Source organism: Sceloporus occidentalis, unplaced genomic scaffold, assembly GCF_023333645.1.
Source record: "Sceloporus occidentalis isolate IW3139 unplaced genomic scaffold, rSceOcc1.0.p SCAF_94, whole genome shotgun sequence".
Classification (NCBI taxonomy): Eukaryota; Metazoa; Chordata; class Lepidosauria; order Squamata; family Phrynosomatidae; genus Sceloporus; species Sceloporus occidentalis.
Genome location: NW_028317074.1, coordinates 3,749,470 through 3,762,478, shown reverse-complemented (window position 1 = coordinate 3,762,478; position 13,009 = coordinate 3,749,470). Strand labels below are relative to the sequence as shown.

General features: G+C 43.5%; 1 protein-coding gene across 1 annotated transcript in view; it reads left to right on the top strand.

Moving 5' to 3' along the window:
• LOC149284413 (guanylyl cyclase C-like) overlaps nucleotides 1-13,009 on the top strand; it is a 159,841-nt gene that overhangs the window by 133,285 nt on the left and 13,547 nt on the right. Inside the window, exons 25-26 of the mRNA XM_089496809.1 lie at nucleotides 6,903-7,001; nucleotides 11,427-11,521. Coding sequence (XP_089352935.1) covers nucleotides 6,903-7,001; nucleotides 11,427-11,521 — 194 coding nt within the window. The remainder of the gene's footprint in view (nucleotides 1-6,902; nucleotides 7,002-11,426; nucleotides 11,522-13,009) is intronic.

Below are 13,009 nucleotides of genomic sequence, written 5' to 3'. Positions count from 1 at the left end.
CTGTTCAATTGCTTGTTACCACAAATCAGCCAATCACATGGCAGTAACTGAATGCATTTAGGCATGTAGACAACTTTCTGAGTTTCCTTGTTGAAGTCAGAGGTCAGAAAAGAATGGTCAGACTGGTTCAAGATGACAGAGAGGCAACAGTAAATCAAATAACCACTCCTCACAACCAATGTATGCAGAATACCATCTCTGAATGCACAACACGTTGGACCTTGAAGCAGATGGGCTACAGCAGCAGAAGACCACACCGGTGCCATTCCTGTCAGCTAAGAACAGGAAACTGAGGCTACAATTTGCACAGGCTCACAAAAATTGGACAATGGAAGACTGGAAGGATGTTTAACTGGTCTGATGAGTGTCGATTCCAGCTGCAACATTCAGATGACAGGGTCAGACTTCGGAGTAAACAACATGAAAGCATGGATTGGCAGGATGTGCCTTGTATCAACGGTTCAGGCTGATGTTGTGGTGTAATGGTGTGGGGGACATTTTCTTGGCACACTTTGGGTCCCAATTGAGCATCGTTTAAACGTGACAGCCTACCAGAGTATTGTCACGTTTAAATATTTTATTATATATTTTCATGTGACAACACTGAAGAAATTACACTCTGCTATAAAGTAGTGAGTGTACAGCCTGTATAACACTGTAAATTTGCTGTCCCCTCAAAATAACTCAACATTAATGTCTAAACCTTGGCAACAAAGGCTGGCAGGGGCCTCCTCTGGCATCAATCAATGAAGGGCAGCTGCCCTTATTGGTTGATACCAGAGGAGCTCCCTGTCTGTGATCCTATGGATTCCCATTTCTATTAACCCCTGCAATGCTACATAGATAAGGTAGGGTAGAGGCAGTGGGAAGAGACCAGGGAGTTTAGCTAGGAGATATTAACGAAGATGAACACGAAGATTCTTCATGTTGTCCTTCTTTGTCTTTGTGTACCCACCACCATATTAGTTTCGGTATTCGGTTTTAACAACGAAAACACACCATTCGTGTTTGTTTTCATGTTCTCCTGAATAAAAATGCACAAGTCTAGTTAAAAACTCTTTTTTAAAAAGGATATTGTTCCATGACCTCCAGAGTGCCGCTTTAAAACTGTATATTGCCTTGCATGACCACAGACATCTACACTATTAAAATCACCTTCTAAAATCAAGGGTGATTTTCCGAGGAGACCCAGGAGGCAAATGCCACTTAAAACCATTATTAAAAGCACTGACAAATTAAACTCTGCCTGGTAAAATTTCTTGGTTAAAATCAATTTAAGAACATTACCCTTAAAAAGAATGGTTACTCCTGCAGACCTATTTTTATTAGAGCCAGACCATACAGATGGCCCAAATGCCTAGTCTTTTCATACCTTTTATAGCATTGGCTATGTGGTCTGTGACATTCTTGCAAAAAGAAGACTGTACATGTTAACACAGATGAAATGTTAAAACATGCATCCCTTCTTACATTGCTAAAAACACTCCTTACACTAAAAGACAGACCATGTAAAATGGCATTGAAATAAAAACCGAAAAAAGCTTTCTACTTCCTGTTCACCATCCGACCTTAAATAGGAGTCTTGTTGTTGAGAAGATGTCACAGGGGAGTTTAAATTCCCCCTTAATGTAGAATAGGAAGGTATACTAGGTAGATCAGAAGAACTTACAACATGCTCCTTGTTCACTACCATTGCAGAGGCTTTCCCTTTTGTGATTTTAGCCTCTGACTTGGATTTCTGTTTGGGTGCCCTCTTTTTCTGCTGAACTTGTCAGCCATGGCCAGTGGTTCCTTGTTTGGTTTCTGCCTCTGGTATGTCCTTACCTTTTGCAGTGTTTAGGGTATTAGGCTTATAGGTGTCTCCTTGAGTTTTCAGCATTTTTCAGGATGTCTCCACTTTTTTCCTCTTTGCTTTGCATTGGGTTTACTTAGTATAAATACTTCCTATAGCTGATATGGCTGAAACAGTTCTGAATATGTAGATTCAATCTGCCTTTCTGACTCATCAGATTCTGAAAAGCAGATATTTGCCTCCATTTGATTCTCACGCTGTTGTTTTGTTTGCTCTTGTTGAGGCTGAGTGTTTTGTTGGAGATTGGTTTCTTCATGGGGTTGGGCTGGTTTTGGTCTGACTCTACTTGGACAAATAGCATAGCCAATCTTTAGGCACAGTCTGCATAATGTGGGGGTTTTACAGTCATTTGTTGTGTGTTCATGGCTTCCACAATGATTACAAAAAAAGTCTGTACATTTTTCTTTGTTGTGCTCATATTGACCACACTGCCTGCAAAATGGTGGCATCCTAGCATAATAAAGGTCACCATTAATGTTTTTCAATTTAAAACAAGCTGGTTGTAGTCTTCCAAAGCACTCTTGATCTTCATTAAAAAACGCTACTGAAACTGTCCATAAGAAAGTAGTCTCTCATGAGGCTGTGGATAAGCCCGTGTCAGTCACGGACTGTGGCCTGCTCCCTCCTCAATAGAATATGAGATGCCAAGCATCATCAATGGTGCCCTCAGTGTGTGTTCCTGGTAAAAGTCTGTAGTACAGAGTGGTAGGACATGTACTTTCTCTTGATAAATCCTTGAGTTCCTACCCCACAGCTCTCAACAAACCTGTGGAAATTGGCACTGCCAGAACAAGTGAAGGGCAATTTCTCTGCCACAATGCACTGTGGGTAGTCTACAGCCCCCTAGCATGCATAAATGTCCTTAGGGGCCACTCTAAATGGCCATCCATGTAATGTATTTTTGCCTGTTAGTCAGCTTGCAAATGTTGAAGCGAGACATTGAGTTTTCAGCAGAGCCTTTCACTGCATCTCTGAGAGCCCTGCATACACAATTACATGCAAAGAAGGTCCTCGGCTTGGTAGGAATGTCAGGCACTCCTTTGCCTCCCTTACGAGCCTCCTTGTACATCACTGCGTACTTTACGCTGAGTCCCACATGAAGTGGAAGATTGCCTTGTTGATGGCTCGGTGGATAGTGACCAGCAAGGGCCAGGCCTGAGCCACATACTACAGAATGGGAAGAATCTCGTTGAGCAGCACCAGCACTTTCCCTTCAATGGTAAGGTCTCTGAGACAGCACAATCCAAATTCCTGCTTTACTCTCCTCCCAGCTCTTCAGAGCCGCGCCTTCTCTACTGAACCAGACTCCCAGGAACGGTTGGCAAGTCAGGTCCCACTGGCCGTACAGAATGATCTCTGACTTCCTGCAGTTGACCTTTGTGCAGAAGATGGTCACGTCCTCTATGTAGACCGAGCGATTTATCTCTTTCTTATCTCTGCCTGGTGCGGTGATCCCTCTGATCTCTGGATTCCGTCTGCTGCATTTGGCGAAGAGCTGTATACAACAGACAAAAAGAGGTGAAAGAGGACAGCCTTGTCTGACCCCAGAGAGAACTGGGAAGGGGTCAGTCTTCCAGCCATTCACCAGCACCCTTTTGCAAATATCATGGTACATCAGGTTAGCATAGGAACAGAACATATCCCCCAACCCAAACCCCTGCATGACCTGACTCATAAAACCATGAGATCACATGCTTTCACTTTATCCAAGGTGACCAGAGCGGCATGGGTGTGACTGTCCTTGGTGTAGTGTATCTTGTCTCTGATAAGGGCAAGGCTGTCCGTGATTTCGGCTCCCTGGGATGCCGCAGGTCTGGTCTGGATATACAATCTGCCCGATGACCTTCCTTAACCTGGTTGCTAGTACCTTGGCAAGGATCTTGTAGTCCATATTCAGGAGAGAGATGGGATGCCAATTTTTCACATCTCTCCCCCTTCTGTTTATACAGGATTGTGATCATTCTCTCAGAGTGCGGGGCATCCTGCCCTCTACCACCGTCTCCTTGTTACAGGTGAAGGAGGTCCGGGCCGACAAGTTTCATTTCCTCACCCCTCTCCATATTCTCCACCTTGGTATAGAATACAATTTGCTAGGATTCGTCCTCAAAGTGGATTTTCTGGCCCCCTTTGGTCTCCTCCAGCTCCTGGTCAATGTCCCATCTGTACATGGTCCAACAGGGACTGCAGCTTGCATTGCAGTTGTCTGAAGTTCCTCTTCCCTCTGGATTCTGCCTTTGGCCTGAAAGAAAGAACACAGTTTTACTTTGGTGAACTTCTACCACTGGGCTACAGTGGGGAATAGGCACTTAGTACTGACACAGTTCACATAAAAAGATCACAGCTCATCGACAAAATCTGGCTTCTCTAACAGGACACAGTTCAGCTTCCAGCTGTGTATAAGCGGCTCCGCTCTGAAGAAAGGCCTGCAGGAGGGCCGTATCCTGTTGTTCCCTCCCTGCAAGGGTTGGGACCACTGAAATAATCAATAGAGGAGGGCTGCTCAAACGCGCTACCTAACTTGCCTCTTCACCAGAAAAACCAAACCTTTTCAGGGGCCCCGGCTCCACCTTGGCATTTCTGGTGTCTCCCAAACGTTTACTGTGCTTTCCAAATATCTGTCACAAAAATCAATTAAAAAAAAAAAACGCATGCAGATCTTCCGGTGCCGCTCGCAGACTTACACAGGGGTGCTGTCTCCATCTGCGTTGTGCGCAGTCTGTTTGAACTTCCCTTGACCTGCCCAGGGGAACAGGAACAGAGCGGAGTCACGTGAGGTGACGCGCATTTACATGACTCCGCTGGGTTCCTGTGTCCCCAGCGTCCCCTGCAAGAGACGCTGCCGAGCAACACAGAGGGAAGCGGCAGGTCCCCTGCGGATGATTATTTCCGGTGTTTTTGCCAAAATAACCCTGTATTATTATGCATTATAAAGCTAAAAGGCCATATTTTCTCTCAGTGAAAAATGAGTGCGGCCCACGCACACATAGCTTTCTGATGAAGTGGACCACTGCAGAAAAAACTTGGACACCCCTGTTATATGACAAAACAAGTCTAATACATACTGTATACCACAGCAGCAGTCTGGGGAACAAACCGTGGTCAGGGGCACCAGAATAATAGCAGTAATCCGTGGAACAAACCATGGTCAGGGACACTATAATAGCAGCAGCAATCCGTGGAACAATTCAAAATGGCAACAAGAATAGCAAACAACAATATGAGAACTGACATCAAATACACCAAGCAAGGCACTGAAGGGAAAGCTAGTGTTAAAATGTTCCTGGGCGTGGTGACATCATTGGGCGCATGCAGAGCTGACATCCTCCTGGTAGCAGAGAAGAAGATGTGTTGGGCGCGCAGCATCATCCAGCTAACATCTGAAATCTGTCTCCCTGGACCTGATGGGGTGCTGACAAAAGCATGAGAGCGGACCTTTGAAAAATCAAAAAAGAGCCTTTCTTGGCCTGGGCCTGCCCCTTGATTAGCCGGTTAAGCATGTAAAGGTGCCTAAAGTATTCATGGCAATCTCAAGTCCTGTGGGTGCCATGGCAGGTCCTGTGGGTGGGTATTTTCAGGTATGTATTTAACAGCTGTGTTGCAAAGTGAACATAACCCAGATTGTCTGTGTATGTTTATACATAAATGTGGGTAAATGCTTTTGTGTGTCTGGGAAGCAAAACAACACTGCACTGCACAAGGGGTAGGTACCAGCATGCAGTCTTAGCACTCTGAGGTCTGCAACTTGGTTTTATGCAGGGAGCTGGGCACTCAACATTCGCTATCACTGACCTAGTATATAATGTAGGAAATATGCTGCTGTTTCAATGTCAGTAATTGTCGCCTGTTACCTACAGTAGACATTTTTTTAACAAAATAATGAATGTTTTGACCCACTAATATGCATACCTGGAAACTTCTCAGCTTCTCCAGGTCAACACCCGTATCATCTGGGTCTTGGGAGCGGGGTCCTGACATGCCCCACTTCCCACTAATTTCCCCTTCCTGTGTTCCCGCGATGTCAGCAGGAACATCCACTGAGGTCAGCGGGAATGCCCACTGTGGCCAGCACGAACGCCCCTGATGTCAGTGGGACTGCCAGGTAGCCAGAGCCCATAAGTTCCCTGGTATGCTATGATATTCAGTACCACTGCTTTATAAAAATGGATAAATAAAAGAGATAGGATCATGGGAACGATAGGTGGGGCCTTCATACCTCTGGATCTGAATTTTGATAACACAGCTCAAAAATCAAACAGATTTAAAAGATTGGTGCATTTATCATTGACCTGCCGTCTCTGTCAGACTTTATTGTTATAACTTGTCATAAATTCAAATTTGGGCTAGCAATGCGATTATAAATCACCCCCATCATTATAAAGTGTTTTTCAATTAAAACATGTATGAAAGACCTGACAGCATGAAATAAATCACAAAAACACCAAAGAGGTCATTCAGAAGAAGCAAGGGTCTGTAGCAACTACCATACATCCATGGAGCTGATGTACAAATTTCTAGAGAAATGCTTCAGGGCTGGACTGGAAATGACTAAAGACCCCTGGTAGTTTAATGTACATGCGGCCATTAGCTGGATGTGCTTGCAACTGCACATATCCAGCCATTGGTCGCACACTGCAAGACCAATATACAGCTGGATCAAACTTATTGAAACATTATGACCCATAAGTCCACCGTTCCACAGAACATTTGCCCAGAGTGTCATATGGCCAAGCCAAAATGCTAGGTACTTGCAAGATTCAGTATAAAAATATTCCAAATGGATGGACAAATACCTGAAAGAGACAAAGATAACCTGGGATGAAAGAAACAAAAGAGAAAGTTGTCCAGGTTGGACCAACCCTTTGAAAACAATTTAGGATCTGCTCTTTGTCCCCCCTGCCCCTGGTCCAATCTGCCCCTGGGCATGAGACGTGAAAAAAATAAATTATGCTGAGGAATATTCATTTATTCTTATTATCAGGTTATAGAATATTTTGCTAATTGACCAGAGCTTGAGTAATATTACAATATTATTTTAACTTGATCTTCACAGGGTCATGTGCGGCTGGTGTTGTTGGGATTAAAATGCCAAGATACTGCCTTTTTGGAGACACTGTGAATACAGCATCACGAATGGAGTCTACTGGTCTGCGTAAGAATCATAGCAGTATATAGTGGTATATTACATATGAATGCTATAAAGGCAGGGCTGGTATTTTACACTAATGTCAAAATTGTTTTGAAAAAGTCCCATTTGGATATCTGCATTTAAAATATGTGAGATATGATTTTCTTAATAAAAAAGGAATGATGATTTGAGCTATCCCCATTGCCAAGATGTCCTCCATGTTTGACAATGCGGTCAGGTGTGCATCTTGCTCAATGTATGCAATCCTTGATCAGCGCTTCGAGGGTGCATATTGCTGTGCGAGATGTGTGCGGGTTGCTCATTTGGAAGCACAAATCCTGAGTCTAGAGGAGCAACTGGCAACACTGAGATCTATTGACAACTTGGAGAGGAGTCTGCTGCTCACTGAGCAAGCTCTCTCGGGGGTAGAGGTGGGGGAGGATAGCGGGATGGAGGTACAGGACAGTCGGGCAGCTAGCTGGGTTACAGTTAGAAGGCGGGGTAGGGGGAAAAGCGCCAGGGAGGCTAGTCCTGATCTAGCACACCCCAACAAGTTTGCCCGGTTGGCAGATGAGGGGGATGTTAGTTCAGAGTTAGCAGTACTGCAGCAAGTCACTGCCTCTGACCACCAGAGGGGTGTCTGCTCCAGTAAGGAGGGAAGGAGGAGCGCAGGGCAGGCCAGACAGGTGCTGGTAGTGGGGGACTCAATTATTAGGGGGACAGACAGGGCGATCTGTCACAAAGACCGGGATCGCTGAACAGTGTGTTGTCTGCCTGGCGCTCGCGTTCGGCACATCGCGGATCGGGTTGACAGATTACTGGGGGGGGGCTGGAGAAGACCCAGCAGTCATGGTGCACATTGGCACCAATGACAAAGTGAGAGGTAGGCGGAGTGTCCTTAAAAATGATTTCAGGGACTTAGGTAGCAAGCTTAAGGCAAGGACCTCCAAGGTAGTATTTTCTGAAATATTACCTGTACCACGTGCCACACCAGAGAGGCAGCGGGAGATTAGGGAGCTAAACAAGTGGCTCAGAAGCTGGTGTAGGAAGGAGGGGTTTGGGTTCATGGAGAACTGGGCCGACTTCTCTGTCGGATACAGGCTCTACGGTAGGGACGGGCTGCACCTCAATGGGGAGGGTGCAGCTGTGCTCGGGGAGAAGATGGCCAGAAGGGTGGAGGAGTGTTTAAACTAGGTAAAGGGGGGGAGGGAAACTACAATATAGAAGGGGAAGATAGTGTAGATAGAAAGCTGGGGCTTATAAATGTACCTGGGGGTGGAGCGGAGGGAGGGGTTAGAATAGTCAATAGGGATAGGCTTCATAGGGAAAAAAACCATACACCTCTAAATTGTATGCTTACTAATGCCAGAAGTCTGACCAATAAAACTGACGAACTGGAGTTAATAATTTCTGAAGAAAACTATGACATAGTGGGTATAACAGAGACATGGTTGGATGATAGCTATGACTGGGCGGTTAACATACAGGGTTATAGTCTATTCAGGAAGGATCGAAAAAAACAAAAAGGGGGAGGAGTTTGCCTTTATGTAAAGTCCAGCCTAAAGGCCACACTGTGGGAGAATATATGTGAGGGAAATGATAATGTGGAGTTATTATGGGTAGAAATATATGGAAAGAAAAATAATAAAATACTGATCGGGGTTTGCTATAAGCCACCAAATATAATGGAAGCAGCAGAAGATCAATTATTAAAGCAAATAAACAAGGCAGCAAATCACAATGAGGTGGTTATTATGGGGGACTTTAACTATCCCGACATAAACTGGGAAACAGAGACCTGTGAATCTCATAAAGGAAACCGGTTTCTGACTATAAGTAAGGATAATTATCTGTCCCAAATGGTACAGGACCCGACCAGAGGGGGCGCCCTACTGGACTTAATATTAACCAACAGACCTGACAGAGTAACTAATGTGCAGGTCAGGGGGCATCTAGGAAATAGTGATCACAATATGATACATTATAACTTGTCCTTCAATAAGGGAACTCTTAGAGGAGCCACAAGAACCATGAACTTTAGGAAGGCAAAGTTTGATCAACTAAGAGAAGCCCTTAACACTGTAAATTGGGAAAATGTCCTCAAAAACAAGAGTACAGACACTCAATGGGAGATTTTTAAGGATATCTTAAATTCTCACTGTGAAAGGTACATACCGTATGGGAATAAAAGAGTCAGGAACAAGAGAAAACCAATGTGGATAAATAAAAATGTAAAGGGGGTAATAAATGGCAAAAAAAGGGCATTTAAGCTACTAAAACAGGAAGGCAGTGAGGAAGCACTAAAAAGCTATCAGGAAAATAATAAAATATGTAAAAATCATATAAAAGCAGCAAAAGTGGAGACAGAAAGACTCATTGCCAAAGAGAGTAAGACAAACCCCAAAATGTTCTTTAACTATATAAATAGTAAAAAGGTTAAAAATGAAAGCGTTGGCCCCTTAAAAAGTAATGAGGGAGAAGTTATAGACGGGGATCAGGAAAAAGCTAATCTATTAAATATATTCTTCTCTACTGTATTCAGAGGAAAATGAAATGCCAGGTAATATACAGCAGGATGAGATAACTGCCCCAGTACATGTCGCCTGTCTAACCCAGGAAGAAGTGCAGTGCCGCCTAAAAAATATCAAAATAGACAAATCACCAGGTCCAGATGGCATTCACCCCCGCGTTCTAAGGGAGTTAAGTAATGTAATAGACAGACCCCTATTTCTAATATTCAAGGACTCTATAGTGACAGGGTCTGTTCCCCAGGACTGGCGCATAGCAAATGTTGTGCCAATATTCAAAAAGGGGACAAAAAGTGACCCGGGGAATTATAGGCCTGTTAGTTTAACTTCTGTTGTGTGTAAACTGTTTGAGGGTTTCCTAAGAGATGCTATTTTAGAGTATCTCAATGAAAATAAGTGTATGACTCCATATCAGCATGGGTTTACAAGGGATCGGTCCTGTCAAACTAACCTGATCAGCTTTTATGAGGAGGTGAGCTCAAGACTGGATCGGGGTGAATCGCTGGATGTCGTATATCTTGATTTTTCCAAAGCATTTGATACGGTGCCACATAAAAGGCTGGTACATAAAATGAGAATGCTTGGGCTGGGGGAGAATGTGTGTATGTGGGTAAGTAACTGGCTCAGTGATAGGAAACAGAGGGTGGTTATTAATGGTACATACTCTGAGTGGGTTAGTGTTGCTAGTGGGGTACCACAGGGGTCAGTTTTGGGTCCTATTCTTTTTAATATATTTATTAATGACCTTGTAGAGGGATTGTATAGTAAAGTATCAATCTTTGCAGACGATACTAAGCTCTGTAACGTGGTTAACACAATAGAGGACAGTGCACGATTACAAATGGATCTGCATAGGTTGGAGGCTTGGGCTGGGATGTGGCAGATGAGGTTCAACACAGATAAATGTAAGGTTATGCACATGGGGAAGAAAAATCCAGGCTGGGAATATGTATTAAATGGGAAAACACTGGGGACGACTGACATGGAAAAGGACTTAGGAGTTTTAGTTAACAGTAAATTTACCTGTAGCGACCAGTGTCAGGCAGCTGCTGCTAAGGCAAATAAAATCATGGGGTGCATCAAAAGGGGCATAGATGCCCACGACAAGGAAATAATTCTACCACTGTACAAGTCACTAGTCAGACCACACATGGAATACTGTGTACAGTACTGGGCACCAGTGTACAAGAAAGATATAGTGGAGCTGGAGAGAGTTCAAAAATGGGCAACCAGAGTAATAAGGGGAATGGGAGGACTACAGTACCCAGAAAGATTATCAGAATTAGGGTTATTTAGTTTGGAAAAAAGACGGCTTAGGGGGGATTTAATAACTATGTATAAATATATAAGGGGACAGTACAGAGATCACTCCCAGGACCTATTTATACCCAGGACTGTATCTATAACAAGGGGACATCCTCTACGGCTGGAGGAAAGAAGGTTTCTACACCAGCACAGACGGGGGTTCTTTACAGTAAGAGCGGTGAGATTATGGAACTCTCTGCCAGAGGAAGTGGTTATGGTAAACTCAATAAAAGAGTTCAAAAGGAGCCTGGACGTGTTTCTTGAAAGCAATAATATTACAAGTTATGGATATTAGATTAATAGGGACAGAACGTTGATCCAGGGATTTATTCTGATTGCCATATTTGGAGTCGGGAAGGAATTTTCCCCCTGGTATGGGGCAATTGGCATCTGCTTCATAAGGGTTTTTTTGCCTTCCTCTGGATCAACACAGTAGGGACACAATATGTATATAGGTTGAACTTGATGGACTTTGGTCTTTTTTCAACCTTATGAACTATGTTACTATGTTACTATGTTACTATGATCATTGTAATTATTATTTGTTGTTACCTTATGTATTATTTGGATATGAATTTATATAAATTTTGGATTTATCCTTTCATATCATTGACAGCTTTAAGAATTCATGTAAGTAAATCAACTGTATCCATTCTGAAAAGGACAGATTGTGATTTCCAGTATGAAGTAAGAGGTGAAACCTATCTCAAGGTATAAAACATATTTGTTTGCACATGCAATATGTTAACTTAATGTAAATGAACAGTAGGAACTAAGGGGCTTAGCCCAAACCCTGAAAAACAGCCCCAAAACCATCATCCCTCATCCCCCAAACATTACCGTAGACACTATACGTTGTGGTAGGTAGTATTCTTCTGACATCTGAAAAAAACAGATTCATCCATCAGACTTATAGAATACATTTCCACTGCTCCAGAGTCCTGTGGTGGTGTGCTTTAGTGATCTTCCATTGTGTGCTGTCGCTTGAAATGGAAACTCTGTAATGCATAACGCTAGTGAGGGCAGAGAGGCAGTTTTGGGTGTTTGATTTGTGCACTTGCAAATAAATAACACAACTTTAATGCAAATCGGTGTTCCTTGGCCTTATTGCCCTAGAGGACCATGCTTAGGATCCCTAAAATTAAGAGTGGCTGTTTGTGTATGTATGTACTGTATAATATGAGACACATGCAGGAAACCCATGTTTTCCTTGAATGAGCTGTATGTACACTATATATTTAAGACTAATTAAGACCTGATTCTCCATAAAAGAAAAAAGGGACAGACTAGATGGGGCAAAAGGTTCTTATTTGACATCAAAATCAATGTTTCAATGCCTTATATGGCCAGATTACATGGACACCTAATTATTTCGCTTAGGTGTTTCAGCCCCACCTATTGCTAACATGTGTATAAAATATAGCACATCTCTATTTTCAAAATAAACAAACAGTGGCAGTAGAATGAGTCATATTACAGAGCTCAGTGACTTTAAATATGGCACCGTCATAGAACTTTAGCCACAAGTCATGACATTTCAGCTAACGGATTAGTCCTAAATATATAGTCTACATACTGGTCATTCAAGGAGAAGATGTGCTCCCTAGGCATGTCTCATATCATACAGTATAGTGTACCTCTTGCTCCGTCAAGGAAAATGCATGTTCCCTCGGTGTTTCTCATATTGTGATGTGCCATGTACCTACCTATGGCTTGTCCATGACAACAGTTTTTCCCCATGTACTGGCCAATGACTTGTTCATGACTCATTTGTGAATTCTAAGTACTAGAATATGGTTTAATACTCACAAGGCTGTTGCTTTTGCTCTTTGTGTTTGATTATGGCCTGTGCTTTCATTACTCTTTAGTACTTACCATCAGTAGGTAGCTACATCCTCTGCAGATGAATACAAACTCTGTGGAAAGATGGGAAGTTGTAAGACACTTCCACCATACCTGGGAACTTTCTGTGCTTGACCTGGAGAACTCCAGGTGAAGCACCCCTTCTCTGGTTCTCCGGGTCAACACCCAAATCCTCCAGGTCGCTGGAGTGGGGTCTTGACACGTCCCACTACCTGCCCATTTTCCATTTACATGGGGGTGTTTCCCGCGGTGTCAGCGGGAACGCCCTCTGACATCAGCGGGAACGCCTTCTGACTTCAGCGGAAACGCCGTAACATTAGTAGGACGGCTGACATC